The sequence below is a fragment of the Gopherus evgoodei genome, chromosome 1 (genome assembly GCF_007399415.2).
Source record: "Gopherus evgoodei ecotype Sinaloan lineage chromosome 1, rGopEvg1_v1.p, whole genome shotgun sequence".
NCBI classification, from domain to species: domain Eukaryota; kingdom Metazoa; phylum Chordata; order Testudines; family Testudinidae; genus Gopherus; species Gopherus evgoodei.
In genome coordinates, this window is record NC_044322.1 from 154398135 (window position 1) to 154421408 (window position 23274).

Consider the following 23274-nt stretch of genomic DNA (forward strand, 5'->3'; position numbering starts at 1 on the left):
CCGCGCCTCTTCCCCGCTTATTTTGCTGACAGGAAACTTCAGGTTGGAAAAAAAATACCCCCCACACACATTGAATAGATAAGTCCGCCTGTTTCTGTGAGAGCCGAGCGAAATGGTGCACTCATTTCCGCAGCATTATCCGGCTATAAATACCACCGTTCTGGGCCCCTTCTCCCCACACAGCACCCCCTGCTAGAATGATTAATGGGACGTACGCCCTTGGTTTTCCTCTGACCGCCCCTGATCCACGTTGCTTTCTCTCGCAGTCACCAGCTCAAGCTGTACTGTACGGTAGAGGAGGAACCCACACACACACACTCCCTCCGCAGTATCCACGGGGGACGTTAGCAGATATTGATCAGGGACGAGTTGATTTTGCATAATTGTGGCTGACAGTGCCTGTGGTTCCCTCATTTACGGAGCAACAGCTTTGAGAGGCTGATTGATTAGGAGCAGCCCCCTCCCCCCCCTTTCCCCAGACAGACACACAACCCATCACCAAGAGGAGGCAGTTTGAAGGCGATTCTCTCCGGAGAATAAAGCAGCTCCTCATTATACAGCAAATGGCCGGCGCGCCGACAGCGAGATATTAAACTTGGTCCCCTGTCTAGCATATCTAGCTTAACTAGCCTGGGGTCCGTCTGCTCCCTGCAGGACTTTGTCTTTGCAGCGAGGTTTGTGGGGGGGGCGTAACTCAACTGCACTCTTTTAGGCACAAGACAGGCAGTTAGATTCAGCGATCATTTAAGACATGCGCTTGGGAAGTTGGAGCGGCTTATAAACAACTCAGTCGGCGTATGCTTAGCAATACTTGAAGAGTACCGCCCCGCCTCAAAATATATATAGTGTTTCCAATTCGACTGTTTCCCCCTCCAGGGAAATACTTTCCGAGTACTTCTGAAAATCACGGAACATTTTAGACAACGGTTATAAACAAGGAGCTGCGTGCACAGCTATACGTTTTTACATAACTACTGGTCCCAAACCCTCACATCGTCTTCTCCAAACAGTGTAAAGACATAGTTATCCTATAGAGAGCAGGTAGAGATGTGCCAGTCGTTTGATTTTACAACTCTTTTTTAAACAGCCGAAACGTACGTTTATCACGTGAATCCGAAAGTTACTGTAAAAGCAACGTCAGGCTTTCTATACAAAGTTTTGCGATGTTCCTCTGGGTTAATACCCCCCAGTTGTATGAAGACTCACACAGGCATCGGTCGTAGAGGGAAAGACTACGGACCATTGCAATCTCTGCTTTTTCATCTTAGAACTCAGCACCGAAACAAAGCACTGAAGCAACTGCTATGCAGATGGGCGCTATGAATTTTTGCTGCTGCTTAGAGCTTTAATTACTCGCTCTTGATCCGTGGGACTACGACACTACACCGCCAAGGTTAAAATGCCCTGAACAGCTCTGAGCAGATGTGAGCGAGTTGGCAGACGCGCAAATGAGGTCTGCCTCTAAGCACGATAACAAGTGACTAATACATTGCATATCTCTGAAAGAAAATTATTTTTCACTAATTTGCATTAGCTTTTTTTAAAGCCAGCGACAGTCCCACCGCAGAGGCAGCACTATAATCCTGGAAATACTGCTCCGTGACTTTAAAAGATTTGGAAGAAGGAAGAGAGTGCCAGTATTTTGGTGATCTAGACTTGTTTATCTTTCCACCTTGGCTTCAAGGCGAAACTAGTTTCGCAAGCAACGTTCCTACAGAAACGACATACATCATATACAAAGATTAATTTATAGCATTGACGCTAAGATTATTGAATTACTGTTGGAGTAACTTCCGCCATCAACAGCACATTATTCATAAAGACCCAATAGTATATGGAGGGGAGAGACTGAAGATAGATAATAAAGGCAACCACCCTTAAACCAAGATTATAGCCACTATGTGAAATTTTGTTGTTCTAAAGAGTTCCAGGCGAAACGAAAATAGATTTTAGAGGTTACTTTGTGTGTAAAAACATACGGATTCTCTGTTGCGGTTAAAACTACCTAATTTGAAAATATAGGCCAGATCCTACAGTTCTTAATCATACAAAACTCCCTCTGACTTTTGGGAGACTTCCATAAAGGCTGCGGGCTGGGTTTGGATATATAAGAAAATCTTAAGGACAGACAGAATCAGGTAGTGAATTTCTCTAAGTTATAAAGCCTTTGTTTTAAGAGATCTAGCCTGATCAATTACTTTCTCCTTTTTACTTTTGTTGGAGCTGTTTTTGACCCAGAACCTGACTTACATACAGTCCTGACAACATACTGTCTAGTTGATCAGAGAATGCCTACAACTGATCTCATGATAACAACTTTGATTACAGCAGCACCTGCATTAAAAACAAAGGATGCGATTCACCATACTGTTTTGAGAAATGCTGTCCAAGTTGGAGTCGTCTCTCATTATCAGCTGAGTCCAAAGGAAATTCAGAACATCATCATCCCATGTGTACAATCCCCTGCACCACAGGGCCTGCTTTTCTTCTCCCGGAATTCAAGGGGAACTTTGCTATTGCCTTCAATAGGATCTGGCCTGGTATATGCAAATTTCAGCACTCTACCCACTTCCAGGAAAGCGAGCAGGGTTTAGTAGCCAACATTTTTTTTTTGGCCAAATTCCAAGCTGGTTTAGACTCCAAGCAGCCTGCTGTTGTCCCTGCGTTTGCCCTTGCTGACAGCCAGGGCAGAATCTGACCTTTAGACTCTCAAGCTTAAGAAAAGGAATTGAAGTCAGACTATCTAGTCTCTTGTTTTAGAGAGACCCTCCACTCCAGGAAGAGCTTTTCCCCTACAGGTGTATTACTCAACTGCGATATCAAGGGGGTCTATCTGAAATTTAGCCCAGGTATGTGCACTCAAGTTATGCTGAGGGGGAAAAAAAAACACCTCTCTCGAACTATTACATTAAAAAGCAACACACACACACACACACCCCAGCCCAGCTCAGCTCATTAGTTCTTAATCCCCGCGGCCGCTATCTGTGCGAGCGCTCTGAAGTGCTACTGCTGCCTGCATAGTGAGAGCTTTGTTGTAGGTGCCGAAGAGGCGCAGGCTACTCGCGCTCCAACAGCTGTCACATTATTTGCACTAGCTGTAAACAGCCTTCACATTCTCTTCCCCCCCCCCCCCACCGCATAGTTAAATCCAGACTAACAATCCACAGTTCGAGATCAAACCAACAACAGCAGCATTGTGTCTGCCTTCAGTGCTGTAGCATCAAGTACTGCAGCTGGTTTAGTCCAAACAAGGAACCTCCTCTACCCCACTCCTACTGCGGAGAGAGAACCGTGTTTGTTTCATCCGATTTTTCAAACAGAATCTTGCTGCTGTCCGATACAGTGGAGTTCCTTTTATTAATTTCCCCACCAGACGATATTTCGGTTTTTCTCCAAACTCGAGACAGACCAAGCACGCGCACACACTCTTCTCCTTGATAATAAAGTTTTGTCACAACTGCAATTGTTTTTTATTTCCTGTCAAAAGAAGCCATAAAGTACAGCTGCAGCTTTGACTTTCTCGTGTAAAGTACGCCGTGCCCCTTACTATGTCCCGGTCATTGTAGCGTTTGGAAGCTTAAGGCCCCTTGTTCTGCTGCAGAAATGTCATGACTGAATGAATACCACTGACTGCCCCCCATACGGGTGGGGCGCGGGGGGTGAGGACACGTTTCCTTTATTTTGTATTAAGCTGACTTTCCATAATCGTCAGTATCGGAGCAAATTGCACCCCACCTCGTCTTTAATTAAGTATAAACCTCACTTTATGACAAAATATTTTTGTTATAAAATTTCTCCATCATGAAGGCCTACTGTAAAGAACAACCCTCTTTTGCTGTATTACAATACCGAATCTACATAATGGTCCATTCCAGATGGCTTTGCTCAGGTTGATATCCCCAGTGACTGTAGGAGCGAGTAAGGCAACTACGATTAGATTTTAAGATATTGAGTCAAATCTGTTTGCCTTTAGTTTGACATAGCAAATGAAACGGGCTGTGTGTCATATTTACATGACTACCCTTGGGTTTCCTGCACCCTTTCACCTCCCTCTTGCTTTGAGCTCTGCACATATATTGATTATCCCACGATGGACATCCGTTATTGTCCCAAACACTTGAACAGAAGAAGTACTTTATTTTCTATCTGCATATGTCCAGTTAAAATAAACTGTCACCGCTACTGATTCCACTCGTCTTAAGAATGTTTCTAAACTGAATCTTAAATCATGCACGTGCACTTTCTCTTTTCCTACTTTAAACTACTATTCTGATGCAAATCTGACTTTACTTGTGAAATACTCTGTACAATAATTAAAAATCAGGTTAGCTACAAGTTGCCTGCTCTTTCATTGATTACACTTGTGCTAGTATCTCTCCCATTCTGTGTACATTTTCTATTGGGAAGGGAAAGGTGGAGATTTCGCTAGAACTGACTGAAAGTATATTTTCTCCCTTTAATTTATTCTTGGCTACAGTACGTATGATTGATTGGAATGTATATCTTTACAGAAATATTTAACAGTAAGCCATTTTGCCTAAGAGTTTAAAAATAGATTAAATTTGATAAAGAGACTATGAGAACCGGCACTGAGATGCACAATATATAGCTCCCGGATGCACAATATATAGCTTTGTGACAGGCTGCAAGAAAAGACCGACGATTTTTTGTTTTGTTTTGAAGAGCATTTTCATCTTGGCCCAGCTATTGCTATAGGTTAACGTTTCTCAAGGCAGGCACAGTGGCTACTACTGACGTGATGGGTCTGCACTGAACTTCCCAGCCAGCTTCCCCTGTAAAATTATTCCAGTAGGTATTTGCAGGTTGGTGACATCGACTATTCATTGCCTGTACGGAGCTAAAAATCTGCTTGCCTGGTAAAACCCATTGCTAACAAAACAATGTCAGCAAAGGCTGCAACACATTCTTGTGAGAGACCAGCGATTCGTGCCTACTGAAGCTCTTTCAGCACAAAGGCTTTTAGAGGAAGAAGAGAGCGGGAGGGAGGGAGAGCTCTCGTGTTTCAGGGCTGCTGTCCCTTGGGAACCAAGAACCAAGTGTAGCTTCAATCAAATGCTCACTTCTCCTCCGGGAGCTCAGTCGGAAACCTGATCTCACTAGCTTATGCCTGCCTCCATGCATATAGGCTTGCTTTTCTTTCATACCAGCAATTTGTATAAAGAGGAGAGCCAATACAGTTTATTGAAAATGCGATCTCATAGTAATGGGTTCTTTCTATAGCTAAAATAAAACAACCTTGAAATGTCTGCTCAGGAGGGCGCTCTCCTCTTTCCCAACCTCACTAACTTATGAGGAAAGTGATAGTTTACAACTTACGTCTCACATATTTTCTTCTCTGACTGGATCATCTGACTTCATCTACCAACAGATACTTTTTAATGGGCCTTTTTAAGGTCAAGTCACATAGCTATTAAAATGTTTACCATTAAAATACATTACAGCTGTTTGGTTTTTTAAAAAAGGCAGATGTAATCTGGGTCAGCTTTAGCTCAAGTCTACCTCAATGATGCCTATGCCAACCTTCCACTCAGGCCCCCTGGCCAAGCTGTGGGAGCTCAGACCTTGCCCACCTTCCGGTAAAGACATAGGCCTTGTGGAAGACGTGCTAAAATGGCTGAAGCAAATGTTGGCCACACATAGGTAGGACACAATTCACTGGACTAGAAGAAGGAGAAATGAGGGGAAGACCACTTCCTGCTGCATAGTACTGTTCTGATCTACCTAACTGCTTTGGCTGGAATTGGGAAGTGTTATTTCCCCAGATTTTATATCCAGGCAAACCTTGGAAAGCCAAGGTACAGTATATATGGGCCTTTTTTGAGTTCCAAATTGATACCTCTATAGTTAATTGTGCTAATGAAGCCCCTACATAAACCTGTAAAGTGTTTTGATTGATATATTTGGGGATGTATGTAAAAGGTACTGCTTCCTGAGGGGCCAATTAAATTTGACCCTAACAACGTATAATGGCTGGGAGTGACATGTTAAAAGTAGTTCCCACAATGAGAGCTAAGAGGGATGAATGAGGTAGGGAGATTCAGAGTGCAGTTTGTGTGCAAGCACACACACATCTGTTTACCTTCTAAAATAGTTGTGAACTATGGTACCCAGATTATAGGTGATTTTAAATACCCTCCTAAATGCTCAATAGTGTGACTCTAAAAACATGTTACTGTCTGTCTTAGCAATAATATGTGCATTAAAAGGTCCCTATACATTTAGATTCTATAGCACCAGTGGGTGGATTAAGGAACCCTGGTGGTACCTATCCAAAATTCTAAACTATCATGTGGAAGATGTTTGGGTCACAGCAGCATCAGATCTTCCAGTGAAAATGGGTTTGTCTCTATCCCTTCTAATACCATTAAAAAGTTTTCTGAGAATTCAAAGCAATACTGAGAATCTGCCTCTCAATCCTTAATTCACTTCCGTGTGTCTATATGCTGCAGCATAAAAAAAAAACAGATTAACATCAACTAATATCCAACCTCAGCAGAGGGAGTGCAACTAACCAAATATAAAACTGGATGAATTTAATTCTTTCCTCCTTCCCGTTGGGTACACAAGAAACCCTCACAAAGGTAGTGTCTTTGTTTGGGTATTAGTACTAACACAAAACATGAACCTAGATGTAATTTTAATATTTTCTTAGTTATTTACGTAAAATATCTATAGGGTTTAGTGCCTATACCACAGAACTACTGAGTGGTTGGACTTGTACAAAAATATGATTCCTGATGTGTAAATGCAAATATCAATTACTTTGGAGTGTTCAATTGTCCCATTGCCTGGACTTTTAAAACTAAGAATATAAGCCTAAGTATTTTGTGGTATAAAGCTATTTAAAGGCAAGGGTCACTAGGTGATATATTCCAGAGTATTTTAAATGAACACTTAGGATAAGAGTTTAATATATTTTTTAAATGTTAATCCGTTTCAAAAGTTGAGCCAGAACTCTTACAAGTAACTGCTAAATGGCAGTATTGACATACCTATGCCATACTAAAATACACTGAGACATCTGTAAAGTGAATGACAGCATAGAGCTTTATGTTATTGCAGTTTTTAATGGCATGAGAGAGTTCCACATGTTTGGTAAGCATAATTTAAGGGGAAAGTTTAATTTGTGGCCTACTGGATAGAGCACTGGAGTGGGACTCAGCAGACCTAGGCTCTAATCCTGTCTCTTCCATTAATCTGCTGGGTGAGCTTGGGCAAACCACTTCACTGCTCTCCCACTCAGTTTCCGCAACTGTAAAATGGGGATAAGGATGCTGACCTTTTTGTAAAGTGCTCTGAGATCTACTTATAAAACACACTATATAAGAGCTAGCTATTATTAAAAGTGATCCTGCTGATCAATTAAGGTGATAATACATGCATGAAGTACTTACTGGTGTGAGTGCTGATGTAGAGCGGAACTTCTAGCCTACTTTCTTTCCTAAGGGTTGCACTCAACTCTATACAAAGAATTTCCAGTGTAGTTGGTGGAGTCTGTACTTTCTACTTTAATTGTTCTACTCAAAGCACGTGTGTGTTTACTGTCACACTAAGGAAACAAATCACAAAGGGACTTGGGGGGAGGGGATTAAAAAAAGCAAGGATTTTATTATATAGGGTTTTTTTAGAAGTAGCAATGCTTACATGACATAGAATTGGCATATATACTTTGTCAAAACCAGGTATTTACATTCCACTTTTTAAGAATATGTAATTTTTAAAGGGACTAGCAATGTAAACGTCTTTCCTCTCCAAGTTTCAGATTCTTAAACTCTACCCTACACTTTAACAGGTCTTTTAGTTTGCACCTAGACAATAAATTTAGTTTAATTTAGCTTCCGGTCTTTAATTTTAGCAGGTCTCCTCTCTGCATGCAAATCAATATGGCAATTACCATCTAAAAGCTTGCCCAGCCCCAGGTCAATGTAAATTGATCATTGTCCGCCTTCTACAAAATAACACCGGGAGTCTGTGGTGCATAATGAGATTATACTGGAAACTGTCTTTCAGATCACAAATTATATTTTATGCTGCCAGGGTCTTCTCCAAGTGGACTTCCTTGCATGCCTAATCACAGGACACCAAATCTATTAATATATAAAGGTAAATTTCATAGAGAAAAACAGCACCAAAATAACCCCTACAACATTTTAGTATGTGTTTGCTATTTAGAGAGAGAGAAAGAGGTAGTAATGCAAAAATCTTAACTTGTCCCACTGGAGGGGAAAGATATATAGGAAAATCTTAATACTAGCTGAAGGTTGTTTTGTTGTGCAGCAAAAAGAAAAAAATAGAACCGCCTCCTGCAAATGAACAGAACTTCTTTAAGAGAACTGTTTTCTGTGAGCTGCTGGCCTTCTTGCTTTCTGTCCCTAACTAGTCAACTCATCCATTAAAAGGTGCTACACATGACAGAGAAACCCTTGTGAAACATTCATTAACTTCTGCTTGAAAGATCGTTCAGGCTTCTAGCTAAAGGTTCAAGTCCTGACAGCCGAAGAGGTCTGAGGGAAAGGTCGATTCAGAGTAATACTCCCTATCAGCCTCTTCGGTGAAAGGACACACGGATTACATATAGCCAGTGCTGCTCACGGAAAAGGGAACTCCCCCTATCTGCAGATGAGGCCTCCTCTGCCTCTCATTATACACACACCGAGAGCTTTTCGACCTAGTTAAAAGGGGTTAGTCTGGCTCGCTAGAAGGAATCTACTTGATCTCTAAGTGGTTAGATTACTGCAAAAAGCAAGAAGTATAACATTTATCTTAGCTACCATTTATTTTTAAACAACATCAGTTTAAGGAGAAAGTATAAAGCCTGTTGTTCATACCCTATGTACTGCTGTTTAAAGGCCCACACTAAAATGTGCTATAGATGTAGACGTAAGAGACAGTATCACATGTCATCCGTGTAATGAAGTGGCCTTTTGTGTACATCAGCCAACATTAAAAGGCCTGAGTAAAATAGGAATTAACTCCCTTGTCAACGGAATTACAGTATTTTTACACCCCTGCTACCAGGCTCAAGATGAGGCCTTTAGACTGAATTCATCCTTTAACCACTCCATTTTCAAAGTTGTAAGGTTCTCTGGGGGGGGAAAAAGTCAGATTTTCATTCCTATAATTCAGACATTAGTGTCGTATTGTTCAATTTTTTTTAATGGTGGCCTGACATTTTTTATGTCCACAAATTAAGGACCAATGGGACTTAAACCTTGTGTATTGTTTTTCAATCCTAGGACTAACCAAAATTATCCATGAGTGATTCTACTGAATCTTCTAAATACTAGCTTAGAATGGCTATGAACCCTCCCGATTTTTTAAAGCCCCTGTTTATGAAGAAAGTGAAATGTTTTGGGCAGGGTTGTGATTTGGCTAATTTCATAACAAGGTCTATAGATAAGGATTGCATCCTGGTACTGAAGGATGGGGACTCAGTGCACATAGCACTCTAGCCTGTGTCCACCAGCCTAGTATAAGACCCCAGACATACATCGATAACCACTCACACTGCAGTTTGGGCCCTCGCTTCTCCAACGGTTAAGTACTTCTTTAACATTAGAATAACCTCAAAATAGGTCTGTGTGGTTTATTACGAGGTTATTTCAATTCAGTCTCCAAATTTTTACTTGGTTTTCATGGGCTCTTTTTTTGGGGGGTGGGGGGAAATTCTGTAGGGCCTATTGGTTGCATATCTAATAGAGACGAGTACCAATCTACCATTTCCGGTGTTGCTTCTATCTAATTAGAGATGTATTTAGATGTGAAGTGTAAATAAACGCTGAGCTGCCTGCTGCCCTGGCTCTGCGCTGACTCCTCGGAAATATTTCCAATAAGGCTGGAGCGCCTGGAGCCAGGGCTCAGACAAAGAGGAATGAGGATGGTCTGCGCTGCAGGCAAATCCAACACAAACCAGCTTTTATCTACGGCTCTGGAGCCTTTAACTCCTTTTAATCTGCACCGCATAGGCTTACACTACACGATCGCCTGTATTCCACTGACAATGTCTTGTGACAAAAGGAAAACCCATACGCCACTCAAAGTAACCCAAACAGGAACGGAAGCCTTAGTCCCTGTCTGCCACAAGGTATGACCCTCCCTGTGAAGTCCGCTATGCTTCAAAACAACCTGAGGTAGGTTCGCCTGCCTTTCAGTGTATACATTAAACAAGTCGAGGGCAGCCCGGTGCTATAAAACAAAGTCGACTCCCTCCCCACCCCCAGGTCATTAAGGCTCCGGGGTGGGAGGGGGGAAGATGATCCGATGTGAAGAGTTCTCGCGGAAACTCGCTTTCCTTTCGGTATTCGCCCGGAGTGGTTGTGAATCTCCGCGGTGGGTTTTCCATCGTGACCCGGGGGCGGAGGGACGAGATGGGGAAACACTAACTGCGCGCTCCGCTCGCTCGCGGGGCCCCTTGCACGCCAGGCTCAGCCTGCGTGCGCCTCTCTGTGTTTGTCTGGCCCCGCACCAATCTGACACGGGGTTAACGCGCTCCTCGGAGTTTCTAAACAGAGGAAACTTCTGGGAACGAAATAATCTGGCACTCGCCTCGTAAACTCTTTTCCTGTTGTGGGAAACAGCTCTTAAAATGCAATTAGATGCATGAGGGTAAGCCCACGATCCACAGCTCTGCCCCCTTTCCCTCCGGGCTCATTCCAATCTCTTCTCCGGTTCTTTTAACCGCACCAGTCGTCTAGATTTTCCTCCTCTTTAAGGGTTAACAAAAAATATCGCGGTGACCTTTTCCTCTCGGTCTCCCCCATTCTCCCTTTCAGGCTCCGGTTCTTGAGCTCGCAGGGAGCCTGAACGGCTGTCTAGACCGATCTATCACAGACGGACAAACAATACCAGGAGAAGCCCTTTCCTGGTCCCTCAGCCTCCGCCACTCACCTTAGAAATGGCGAAGGAAATAAAGAAACAGTGTCCGCAACATAATCCTTCACTGTACATGTGTAGCCTTCAAAACAGCCCACCTTCATGCCTGACAAATAGGATTTTGTCTGCTCTTGTAGCGTTTGCTACGACACACACTTTTTCTATTCCACAATCATAATACTTAGCTCAAAGTGCCAGGGCCTTTCCTGCCCTTCGAGAAAGATAGGGTCAGTGTGGAAGGCAGAAGAACAGCCCCCTCCCCTTGCGAACAAACCTATTTACCGGAAAACTTAAATATTTATTAATCACGCCCTTTTCACACCCATCTATAGTCAACCGAAGTGCTGCTCTGTCTCTAACTCTCCTTAGGAGTTGCGTATTCAAGAGGGACGGTATTAGAGGTGTAGGTCCAATCCTGCAAAAAACTGGGGAATAGCTAATGATCTGTGCAACTCATTGATCCAGAGCATACTTCCTAATTAACTCTCAGTCACCTATTTGTGACAGCAATTCAAAGAGCTGAACTAGAGATAAACTGCAACCCCTGCCTGGAAAAAAAAAAATAACACCCCCCCACAACACACACACACGCCTTCCTAATCCCCTAAAAGCAGTTAAGGTGCCCGTTGCCTTGTCCTCCTCTCAGAAAAACCGACGGCTTCCACTTAAAAACTGAAAGGAAAATTAATCCATGTACACCAATGCAATTGCACCGAATCCTAAACAAATATATAAGCACCAACGTCTCAGTGAAGAAGCCACATTAATAGACTCGCGTGACAGAAGCAGCTAGACACAATTCTCCAAGGTTAACAGAATGTAAATGGTCTGCGATATGGGGGAAAATGCAGTTCTGTTGGCAAAGCTGAATTAAACACCTAGTAACAATTGATTTCGGTGGCTGGTATCTGTTTCCAACGCCACAGCAAGAAATACTCAAGACTGCACTTAACACCACCTTATGGGGAGGTTTCCTTTTTATCTTTGTTCCCAGATCGTACTAGTAGGGTCGGCTACGCAGCCCTTTGCCAATCCCCACTTTATAGGGAGCGATGACCTCTTCACCACGGAAAAGTTAATAAAGCATTGAAACAACCGGGCTCTGCTACCAGATTGTAGGCGGGCTAAGCTCTTCTAGTTTTTAATACAAAACACGAATGCAAAGCTGCAGGCTCCGCGGAGCACATGAAAGCAATGAGCGGACTTTCTGCAAAAGATTAATTAGAAGAAATTAATGCTGCAACAAGCTCTGAGGCTAGACCATTAAACACAATCCCACAGTTCGTCAGTGTTACACCAGTCATTGCCCCCCCCCCCCGCCCGCAATCTCGGATCCTACACACATCGCGGAAAGAAGAAAGGAAGAGAGAGAGAGAGAGAGAGAGAAAAGAGGAACGTGAAACCTTCGCAAATATCGGCTCCGGACTCGCTTCACGAACATCAAATGCATGACCCATATGCTGCACAGACCAGCCACGGAGTTGGCGAGGGCTTGCAGAAAATAGACCTGTCTGAATTCCCCCGATCGGCCTTTGATAGCAAGTTCCTATCCTCCCTCTAGTTTCTTTTCCACTAAAACTAGCTTTAAATGAACAAACTTCTACATCAGACTGGACCCCACACCAGCAATGATCTTTGAACGGGTAACCACGGTGACTGGCTCCCTTTCCTCCCCCCCCCCCCCCCCGCGGGCCCCGGCTTCAAAGAACAAAACCCCTTTGCATTCGCAAATCAACGAGAAAACCTCACGCAGTAGCAGCTCCTTTAAAAATAGTGTTAAAAGTCCATCCTTTACCTGGCTGGGGAACAAACAGCGCCCGAAAGCCCCAGCCTCTTCCCCACGAATGTGGCCAGTCTCGCTCGGGCTTCTCCCCCAGCTGCACTGGCGTGGAGGGGAAGCCGGACGCGAGGCCCCAGAATACGTGCCCTCCCTCTCCCCTGGTCTAAAAGTGTCCCCCACCCCCTTCCCCCCGGGAGCCAAGCCGTGGCGGCTGCCAGAGGTGGGGCTTTCACCGCCCTTTCCAGATCGGAAAGCGAGACACGACGGGAACCCCCCCACCTCCTCTTTCCGGCTGGGGAGCAGACAGAGCGCGACCTGCAGCTTCCCCTTCGCTTACCCCACCCTGCCTCCCCGGGGGCATCGCCACAAGCCAACAGCCGCCAAACTTCCACTCCGCGGCACCCACGCCCGCGAGGCGCGCCCCAGGAGGCCCCCTCGTCCCCAGCGCCTGCCGCCCCCTCGCCCCGCTCGGCTCGCTGCCCCTTTCCTCGCCTTTGGCCCCGCCACACAGCGAGCCCTCGCCCCACCTCCCCCAGGGGAGCGCCAGGGCGGGCCGGGCAGGGCCGGGCCGCTCCCCAGAGCCCAGCCGGCCGGGGGAAGGGACTCTCGAGACTCCGCGCAGCACCGAGGTTTCGAGCAGCACTGACCTTGTGCTCCGGCCGGGAGAGCAGCAGCGCCGAGTGCGGCCGCCTGGGTCCCGGGGCTGTAGTCCCCTCCTCTCCCCGGAAGGGAGGCTCAGGCTGGGTGGATGCAAAAAGTTTGCTGCTCCCCTCCCCCTCTCGGGGCGTGTGTCCGCGCTGCAGCGCTGGGCTGGCGGCGCTCCGTGCGGCGCAGGGGGCAGCGGAGGTTGGCGGGGCAGGTGGCCGCCGCGAGGGCTGCGCTGCTGCCTGGGCTCCGCTGCCCGCGAGGCTCACTCGGGCTGCGGGCGCTGGGCTGGCAGCGCCATGTTGCTGGCTGCTCCGGGCGGAGTGTCCCCTGCCGGCGCCGGCTGCCCTCCTACATCGCGCTCCCGCCACGGGCCCGGCGTCTCCAGTGGCCTGGCCGCGGCTTTGTGTGTGGGGCTGGGGATTTAACCCCCTCCGCCGGGAAAGCCGCTCTTCCTCCCCTTGCCGCTGGGAGCCCGGACTCCGTGTGCTGCCCGCCGCGCTCCGCTCACATCCCCCCCCCTGCTGCTCCAGCCGCCGCCGCCGCCTCCCCCCCGCGGGCGGGCGCTGCGCTCAGGGAGCCGCCGCCAGCAGCAGCAGCGCCGCCACCGCGCTCTCCCGGAGCAAGTTACCCCCCGCCCGCGTCTCCCTTCCGCGGCTTCTCACCTCCCTTAATTGATTCTCTGCCCGCCCCCGGCCGGCCGCTCCCGCTTCCCGCCCCTGCGGGCTGGCACTCGGCCCCCTGCCCCCGCCCCGAAGCTGAGGGCGTCCCGGGGAGACTCCGCGCTCTCCTCAGCCAGCAGCGGCTGAGAGGAAAGTGGCTCCCCCGCCCGCGCCGCTGCTCCCCTCGCTCGCTACCCAGAAGGCCAGTGGAGAACCGCAATTACCATAAAGCTCCGCTCACTCCGCTCCGCCAAGCTGTCAAAGCCCGGCAGCCGCAGCAGCTCGCTCCGCCAGACCGCGCGCCGGGTGCCGCCGGGAGAGCTCCGCTCCCGCGCGTGGCGTGGGCTCTGGGCCCCCTTTCCGCGGCTCCCCCCGCCGCGCACCTTTCAGTCTCCTCTGTCCCCCCAGCGCCCGTCACTCAGCAGCCCCCGGCTCGCCGGCCTCCCGCTGCTCCCGACACGGAGCCCCCTTCCCGAGTGGCAGGGTTGGGGGAGGGGCGGCTCTTTATTCCCTGCTCCCACTTGCCAGCCTTACTCCCACTCGCCTGCGCTTGCTCAGGTGAGGGGGCGCCCCGCCCCCCCCCCTCAGGTGAAGCGCTCTTTTCCTTCAGCCGCCCCGGCCCCACGCGCAGCACCCCTTCCCCAGCCGGCGTGTCTCTTTGTTCCCTCGCGAAGTACTCGGTTTCCTTAGCAAGCCCGCCGCTGCCCCATCAGACTCTTCATTCCCGGGCACAGCCCTCCCCCGCTTTTCCCTCCCCGCGCCACAACACAGCCACTCGTTCCATTCTCCTTCACGATCATCCTCCAGTGGAAGATGGCCTGGATTCCCCCCGCTCCGAAACACACTTTCCACTTCGCCCCCCCCTTTCCCGTACTGCGTCCACCAGCCTTTGCCCAAAAATGTCTTTCTCCACATCGCAGCGCTCAGCTTCCCCTTCTCATCAACACCCCCTCTCCACTGGGCTGCTCTACTTAGCCCCACATTCCCCTTCTTCTCCCGTTTCTCTACGCCCCCCTGAGTATCAATCTTTTGCCTGATCCAAGTCTGAGACCCCTGAACACATTTTCATAGAGTGTGAAGTGTTTGGAAATAGTGCGGCGGGGTGGCGCGTGAAGAACGCACTTCTCCTTCCTGGATTTTCTACTGCTGATTTAAGATTTCTGCATGGGTTTGGGACCCTTCAATCGCTGGGTTGGTGGTTATCTACTGCATCTATTTACTTTGGCAGCGCAGCTTTCGGCTCGGGCAGCCCAGCTGGTAAATTTCATGTTCCTAACGCCCGACTTGACAGATACTCATACATTTGCTTGCTCTGCGTCAACTGTATAGTTATATGAAGGGCTAGGTAATTTTTCATAGCGTTAGTAGCTGAAATTAACAGTAGAAGAGAGACTACAGCATAGCCCTACCCCCGCCCCATTTAAGGATGCTCAGGGACAATTGCTGCTCGCTTTACTTACACAAGTAATCTTTGGAGCCCGATACCGGTCCCACAGAAGTGCCTTGGAGTTTTGCCATTGCGTCTAATGGGAGCAGGATCTGGCCTTTATTAGTACTGTTCGTTGTTAATTCTTTCCAGATAGAGCACGGTTAACATAGGCAATTAAGCCTATTATATTTTTCATCTCTACGCGGAGGATTCAGTGTGAGAAATGTAATAACGTGTTTACCTTAGTACTTTTACATACCTTTAACCTTGACTTTAAAAGGTGTCTATTCAATACAGGCGCAAAAGGTATTGGTTCATAAACGTTTATTTTGGAATGACAGGAGTGACTTATCTTTAAGGGTGGGGGAAAAAAGATTCCCTAAAGAAGACTGGACTAAAAAACAAATGAAGTTGTGAATCTTAGTTACCAACAGTGTTTTATCAGTCAGATAAAAAATAAAAAACTTCTGACAATAGAGTTGATACTCTGTGAGGTTTTATTCATACTGTTTTAGCTTTCGGTATGTATCTATTTAAGAAATATCCTCCCTTTCAAAGCAGAAGTGAAATATCAACCCGAAACTCTAGACACATAACTGAATTGCCTTGCCCTGAACCTCTTAAAAACAGCTCATGCAAATGAAATGGCATTTTTAAGCAGTAGGTAGATACCTAGGCTTAAGGAAACAGTTGCAAGTGCCTTACAGATATACTGAGCATCTGAGATGTTTTCCACTGGATGATACTAAAAGAGTTCACATTCAAACACTGAAAAAAGTTTCTATATTTTATTCCAGGTTTATCGGGTTTACAACTGAAAACTATCCCACAGTTTTTTTTAATCTCTGATAACAAGCAGAAGGACACCTGGCCTATTACCTTGTAAAGCTAATTTTTTATAAAGTTATTAGACTGAACACACGTGGTTACAGACACAGAGCTGGAGGAAAGGCCTCTGGTATTTTTGTTCCCCTGGGGGAAAACCTAATTAAATTGCCCTTTTTTGTTTTCCTTGAAAAGTAGAACTATAGGTTCCCCTTTCCTTGTGGGTAAGGTCTGCTATTGGATTGAGTTAATTCTCTGTCAAAAAAAAATTTCTTTCTTTACATTTCCTGATTCACAGCGTATATAAATTCTACATGTTGTAATGAAACAGTTACCCCGGTCCTTAGTTTATAAAGGGTCCTGTTTCACACGTATTTTTAGAACTATTCCGTTCAAATTAACTTGAGAAAAGACCAAACTGATCACTCTTATTTTTTTAAAACTACTTTCTTTAACTTTGTTCGTTGTTCAGAGGAACAGAAACGTGTTTGTTCTTCTGTCTGCTTTATTGTTGTTTTTTTTCACGTCCCAAAGCTTTGCAATTGGAGAGTGGCAGATGTGATCCACACTTCTCTGTGAAGCCATTGGAGCTGCAGTTCAATCCCTCAACCGGGTTGGCTCGGTTCTTCTGAACGCACAGGGCTGCATTTCCTTCAAGCCGATGAAGGCAACGCCTCGGTACATTCGGAGCATAGTGTTGCCTGCAGACTATCAGGCCGCCTCCCCCCTCCTACAAGCCCTTAAGGGAGCTGACCTGGAGGTCAGGCCGCTGTACACTGCACTCAGTGAAGGGAGGATTTCAATGAAAGCTTAGAGAGAGCGCTGCCGTACACAGACGCTGGGGTCCTTGCGCTGATGTTTTTATAAAGTATGGTGAGAATACGTTCACAAACACAACTGTTCCAACAACGTGAAGCACTTAACCTCGTAAAGACAAATCCATTGTTAACGGCAGAATGGGACTTCTAACATTTCACTCCCTCTTTAATTTACCTGCCATTCTGTGGTTCACAATAGTACAGATAATACCTTATTCTGAAATCTGTGTGTACCTCTGTTATCACTGTACTTCTAGACTAGAAGGTGACGGGTTAAATCCCATACCAGCACTCAAAGAAAACCTTCTGGCTAGTGCACTAGACTGGGTCTTTAATATCTGTGTGCCTCAGTTCTCCATCTGCAAAATTATAATACTTTCTCACTTTACAGAGATACTGTGAGGATACATTAATAATGCATATGTGGTGCTCAGAAACTATGATGATTAGTGCCATGAAAAAGCCTACAAATATCCTGAGCTTTGAATTGTCCTGCCAGTGTGCGTCTTAAACCAAACCTTTATCCTTGCAAATTGTAAGTCTGTTTTTAAATGGAAGTGGAGAAATCTGAATAACAAAGCAAGACAACCTTCAGTGGGCCTTATGCAGGGTCTGTACAGTAGTTCTTTCAGGCCTGACAACGCCAGCATATTATTAAAAAATCCTACAAACTCCCATTGAAATCAAAGGGATTTTGCATATTACAACTACTATAATTGTATTTTGTAGCACAAGGCAATTCTGTTCATAATGATCCATTTTTAGTTCCTTATGGCTAGTATCTGAGATTATTTCCAAAGGGAAGTGACAAAAATATTGCTTCACACCATTCCTCCACCCAGTTAAACAGTACTGATGTTTTTGACATCTCCCAACTATGGTTTAAACCATCTTAACTAACAATAAAAGATTCACTTCTATAATTTGTATTTCAGGTTTAGGTCTGATTACTTGGAACCTCACAGTTAAAAATCCTGAACAATAGCTATTATAATGGTAACGTCTATGGCTTGTACAGATCAGCATAATTCAATAACCAAACAGAAAAAATATGTTTAGGTTTTGTAAAAGTTGTGACACTCATCCACAACAGAGATAAAATTCAAAGCCGAGGCTGTTTTTCTATCCTTAATTTATAATATTAAGGAAACAAACACAGCAAAAAAGTTAAGGATAGTATGTCAGCTTTGTTTATCTTTTTCCTGGCTGGTTTTGGCAGATGGCACAAACCACAAAAAATTGTAACAACTAGTTTAATAATTCTCACCTTCCTGAAATACTCTGTAGTCACCAGACTAGTACATCTAACCCTCCATTTTCACTACTTGGGCAGTTTTATGTATCGTGTACCTGATCAGCTCCTTGAATAGGTAAATTACACAAAAATATGTGTTTCCTGGAGAAAGAAGGCTGTCCCTTCGAGTTCTTCTTTTAGGAAGCATATTGGAAAAACCATGATTAATATCTCCGGAACAAAACCATAAATAGCGAGTGAACAGTACCCACCTCTTGAACTTTAATGTTTCAGCCATTTTGATTGTTGGCTTGGTTCAAAACACTAGAAATAGTTAGGGAAGGCACTGATGAGCAAGGAGTAGCTTTTTCTGCTGGCACACTGGAAAGCAGAGTTGTGTTAGACTCTGCCTGTCACTTCTGGGGTGCTGCAGAAGCAGCAGCATGCCCATCCTGAGGGGGAGGGTTAGCCTCCTAGTGCTCTGACAGCCAGTCAAGGAGCGATGCTGACAGGTTCTGAAAGAACTACTGTCTGAAATCCTGTCCAGTTTTCCTAGCAGGAAGATGCAGCTGCGAAGCAGGGCCCTGAAGGGGAGGGGGCTGAGAATTCTCAAAGGGGATAAAGAATAGAATACACTATTTTGGTTTTGCAGCCCTTTTTATACTCTAGTTCGCAACGCAATGATCTAAATATTGGGAGCATACACGGACTGTACATGGAGACACTGAAACTACTACGGAGAGACCCTGAGCTCTAAACAGAGCAATTCAATCTCTGTGAGCCCTAATCGCTTGCTAAAATTCGTGTTTAAATTAAAGCCCTTTGCGTCTCGAGTCTGAGTCTGCAGCTAATTTTTGCTGTTGATTTATAAACCCTCCATGATGGGGTTTTATACTAGAAACACTGATCAGACCCTTCAGTACGTACCAGGCATCTCTGTAATGCGCAATACACAGCGCCTGGAATCCCAGCCATTAGCGGCCTGCATGTGACACAGACAAACGACCAAATATCCACCAAGCTCCAGAGTTTAAATATCATACAATGGAAGGGGAAAACGCCAATATTTTAAAGCGTGTTTTTGCAGACACTAGCTTGTATGTTAATAATTTGATACAATCGGTGAAATCACCTCCAGCTACCTTTTCTTTTAAAGGAGCTGGGGGGAGGAAAGCCATGAGATAATCCTGTTTCTGAACAGCCAGTACAAATCTGCTATTGGTTTCATAAACGGTGAGTTTATTCTAGCTATTTTAGAGGTGACTATAAATTCACACTTTAGAATTAAACGTGAAAACGACTGAATGTATTGAGGCCTCCAGAGTCAGTCGAATGCACCAATGAATCGTCCTTGTGGGCTGACTGGTATTAAGTGACTGGATTTTCAGTTCAGCTGAAAGCCCAGCAGCAGCGGTTTTCCTAACTTGGATGCACACGTACGAGATGGAAATGTGCAGCCTTAAAGCACGGGGAAGGGAGGGGGGAGCATACGAGGGTTTCAGTGTTTGTACAGAGAACATCTCCAAATTTGTAAACAGAATTATTTTAATGGAAGACACCGAGAGATTCCTTAGTCCTGTACTTAACACTTCGCAATGTTTTTAGCAATTAAGGCAAGAGGGGGGTGGGTACAAAGATAAACCACGTTTTTCGCCCTGCAAGTGTGAAAGATAAGATAACAGTAAGCTGGGGCAAAACGTCCGCTTACAACCTCCCCCCCCCCAGCGATTTTGATCTGTCACCTCTTATCTAAAAAATGTTCATTTTGAAAGCAGCTTCAAAAAGTCAAAAGAAAAAAAAAGTATTTTCAGTTTAAAAAAGACATTCATAGCCAAGTTCCCTTCCACCGGTTTCCTTCACAAAAACAAAGCAGTAGCTCAGTCACTAAAGGTTTTCTTCTAAATGTGTCTGTTGGAAGCCAGAATTATTCACTTAATTGATTAAATTAAATAAAACTAGGAATAATTAAGATTTACTGTGCATCAGAGCTCTTGTTCTCACTCACTACACTGAGCTACAAGCCAGGCTTTTATTTTAGTAGTTAAAGAACTTGTCTTTGTTTTACTAACCACTCACTGAGTTGAAACTAAACAGGTAGCTGTATTTGGGAGGGTCACATAACAGTGTCAACATATGGTGATTGTTAATACAAAATAAGAGCCTCTACTGACTTTTTACAGGCCTTTTTAGAGTTAAAAAAGGGGGAAATGCCATAGGATTGGCTGCAGATTGAACTAGTGCAGAAGTGGATTTTTTTAAAAAGTTCACAAAAGAGAGGGCTTTTTCAGATTTATACCTCTAGTTCAGTTCTACAATTTCACCCCATTGTATATACTATCTGCTTCTCATTGGAGCTAACACAAGGCTGCTTCTTCCCATTCCCTGTTGTGGGTACATCCCCAGACACCGCGGTCTTGAACAGAAGTAGAAGAACATGCAGCCCGTTTCTTCAGACCGACAAGCCCAGACGCACAATTTATCCAATGTAAGTTTTGGAGACATTCAGCACCTCTGAACTTGGCAGGCAGTGAGGAAAGAAGAAGGATATACAGCCACCAGGTCTCACCACCAGACACACAGGCACAGGACCCAGCCTGGGATACGAGGTGACACTCCTCAGAGCAAACCCCATTCCCTCTTTCCACCAGGACAGAGGCAGGACATGTTTATCCTTTCACTCATCCCCTAGCACCAGACTTTTAATCCAGGAACACACACACACTGCACATCCAGCGCCAGGCACCTCCTCCACCTCCTCCTCTTCCCACACATGCAGAGAACAGGGCCCAGGCATGAAGACACCCTCTCCCATCACTCCAAGAAGCCAAGGCCACAGGGCCTGGGCCTCCTGAGTCTCAGCCTGCAGCAGCCCTTCTTCACTTCTCTCTCTCCAGTCCTGCCCCCCGGGTGCAGCTCCCAAACCCTGGCTCAGTCTAGACTGCCGGCGCAGCCCTCCGCCATAACATACCCTCCCCGCACCCCGTCCCTTCCTGGTTGGGAGTTCACACACGGAAGCACACCGTGCCTGGCCGGCTTAGCAGCTCTGCAGAGGCAGTTGCTGAGGGCGCAGAGCTGATCTCCATGCGGGGAGTGGGGAGTTCCCCGAGGCCAGGCGCGGCCCCAGTCTCCTCCTTCTCAGAAACTCGCCGCAGTTGTTTTCTCGTAGCGAGTGGGTCAGCAGCTGATGACAAAAAAACACCTCCTTAAGCCCTAGCCCTAGGCGATTAGTCATCCCCAGAGTTCCCCTAAGTCACAGCAACTTGGCAAGCCCCCAAGCCCAGCCATTAGCAGGGTCTGCTCTCCTGGCTCCCCAGGCACCCTCAGCTACTGAGTTTGGGGCGACTGCGACAGAGGAGGAGGAGGGGGGCTGTACAGGGGGACAGGAGTGAGTGTTGGGCTCCTTCCCAGGCGTTTCTCGCTCTCAAATGATTGCGAAGCGTTTTATCTTCACAGTCACATCAGCAGCTAACGAAGCTCGGCGGCTGCAACCCACACGACTCTTGTTCCCTGCATATATCCTTCAATAAAAGCCGATTCCTTTATTAGAAACAGGAGACTTGTCTCCTTCCCGCCCCTGTCAAATCCCAATCGGCAAGGCGCAGCCGACACCTCCTCCCCCCGCCCCCGCCAGTTCTCACACACAGCCCCTGGCCAGGGGCAACCCACACTCCCCCTATCGAATCCCCCCCTCCAGGGCCAGCCACCCCCCCATCAAATCCCCCCTTGCCAGGGCCAGCCAACCCCCCCCCCTTCGTCAAATCTTCCCTTGCCAGGGCCAGCCAACTCTCCCTCCATCAAATGCTCCCCCCATCAAGTCCCCCCCACCAGGGCCAGCCAACCCTCCCCCTATCAAGTCCCCCCCACCAGTGCCAGCCATCTCTGCCCCCACCAACCCCCCCCTCACCAAAGGCAGTGGCTGGCCCCATCTAATCCCCCCCCACCAGACGCAACCCACACGACTTTCGTTCCCTGCATTTATCCTTCAATAAAAGTCCTTTCCTTTATTAGAAACAAGGAGCTATCTCTCCCACCGCCTATCAAATACCCCTCGGCAGGCGCAATCAACACCCCCACACCACATCCCCCTCGCCACCAGGCGCAGCCCTCCCCTCCAAAAAATTCCCCAGCACGAGCGGCAGCCGTCCCCACCTCCCCCTCACCAAGCGCAGCCAACACCTCCCTCCCTCTTCTCTCTGGCTCTCAAATCCCCCATCACTAAGCGCAGCCAACCCAGCCCCCTCCTTCCCCCGGCTCAGCCAACCACCCATCAAATCCCCCTCACCAGGCTCAGCCCCCCCCCTTTAAATTTCCCACCCACCCCCAGGCAGCAGCAGATCTGCGAGGCGGCCGCGCGCTTGGCTTGTGTGTGACTAGCAGGAGCCAGAGCTGCAGCTGCCCGAGCGGGCTGCGCGAGGCTTCCCCGGGCGAGCCCGTGTTCAGGGTGCCTGCGAGCTGCTGCCCCTCCTCCCGCGCCTGGCTCCAGTGGAGGCAGGTGATTCTGCCAAGCACAATGCGGGGTTTGAGCGCTGGATAATAAAGCGCTATTGAGGGGCTGTGGGCAGCGGTGCCCGGCCGCGCTACCGGCTCAGGGGCTGTCGCTCTCGCCCAGGGAGATCCCCCCCAGGGTCGGGCCCCGGAGGCGGAGAACTCGCAGCACACACCACCCTCGCCCCGCGGGGGAGGAGGCTGCACAGGGGTGGCAGCAGCCGGCGCGGGGCCTTGACTCCCCCTCCCCTAGGAGGGAGCGTAAAGCTCTAGGGTTGCAACACCGGCTCCTCCTTTCCCTGCTGCCCGGCGGGCGGGGATCGCCCAGCTGCTTCCCCGCGATAAGGTGCAGGGTGTGAAAAGCGAGAGGAATCGGGCCTTGGCTCTCCGCCCCCGCTGTCGGAAGCGGTGACCGCGCAGCCCACCCCTGGGTGCGGCAGGGCTCGGGCTCGCCCCCGGGGCCAGCTGTGCAGAGCATGGGGCGCGTGCCCACGCAGCAGCGC

At 47.3% G+C, this 23274-nt stretch overlaps 2 protein-coding genes across 8 annotated transcripts in view; one reads left to right on the forward strand and one right to left on the reverse strand.

Annotated features, from left to right (window-relative positions):
• Positions 1-13533, reverse strand: part of BCOR (BCL6 corepressor) — a 66936-nt gene extending 53403 nt beyond the window's left edge. For 5 of the 7 annotated variants that reach the window (XM_030576090.1, XM_030576072.1, XM_030576080.1 and 2 more), the window contains exon 1: positions 13321-13532. The gene's annotated coding sequence lies outside the window, so the exon portion shown is untranslated. Of the gene's footprint in view, positions 1-13320 lie in introns of all 7 variants that reach the window. The other 2 variants (XM_030576107.1, XM_030576099.1) reach the window with 1 other exon arrangement.
• Positions 12738-23274, forward strand: part of LOC115643979 (proline-rich protein 36-like) — a 37402-nt gene continuing 26865 nt past the window's right edge. The window contains exons 1-2 of the mRNA XM_030548065.1: positions 12738-13302; positions 13477-14538. Coding sequence (XP_030403925.1) covers positions 12738-13302; positions 13477-14538 — 1627 coding nt within the window. The remainder of the gene's footprint in view (positions 13303-13476; positions 14539-23274) is intronic.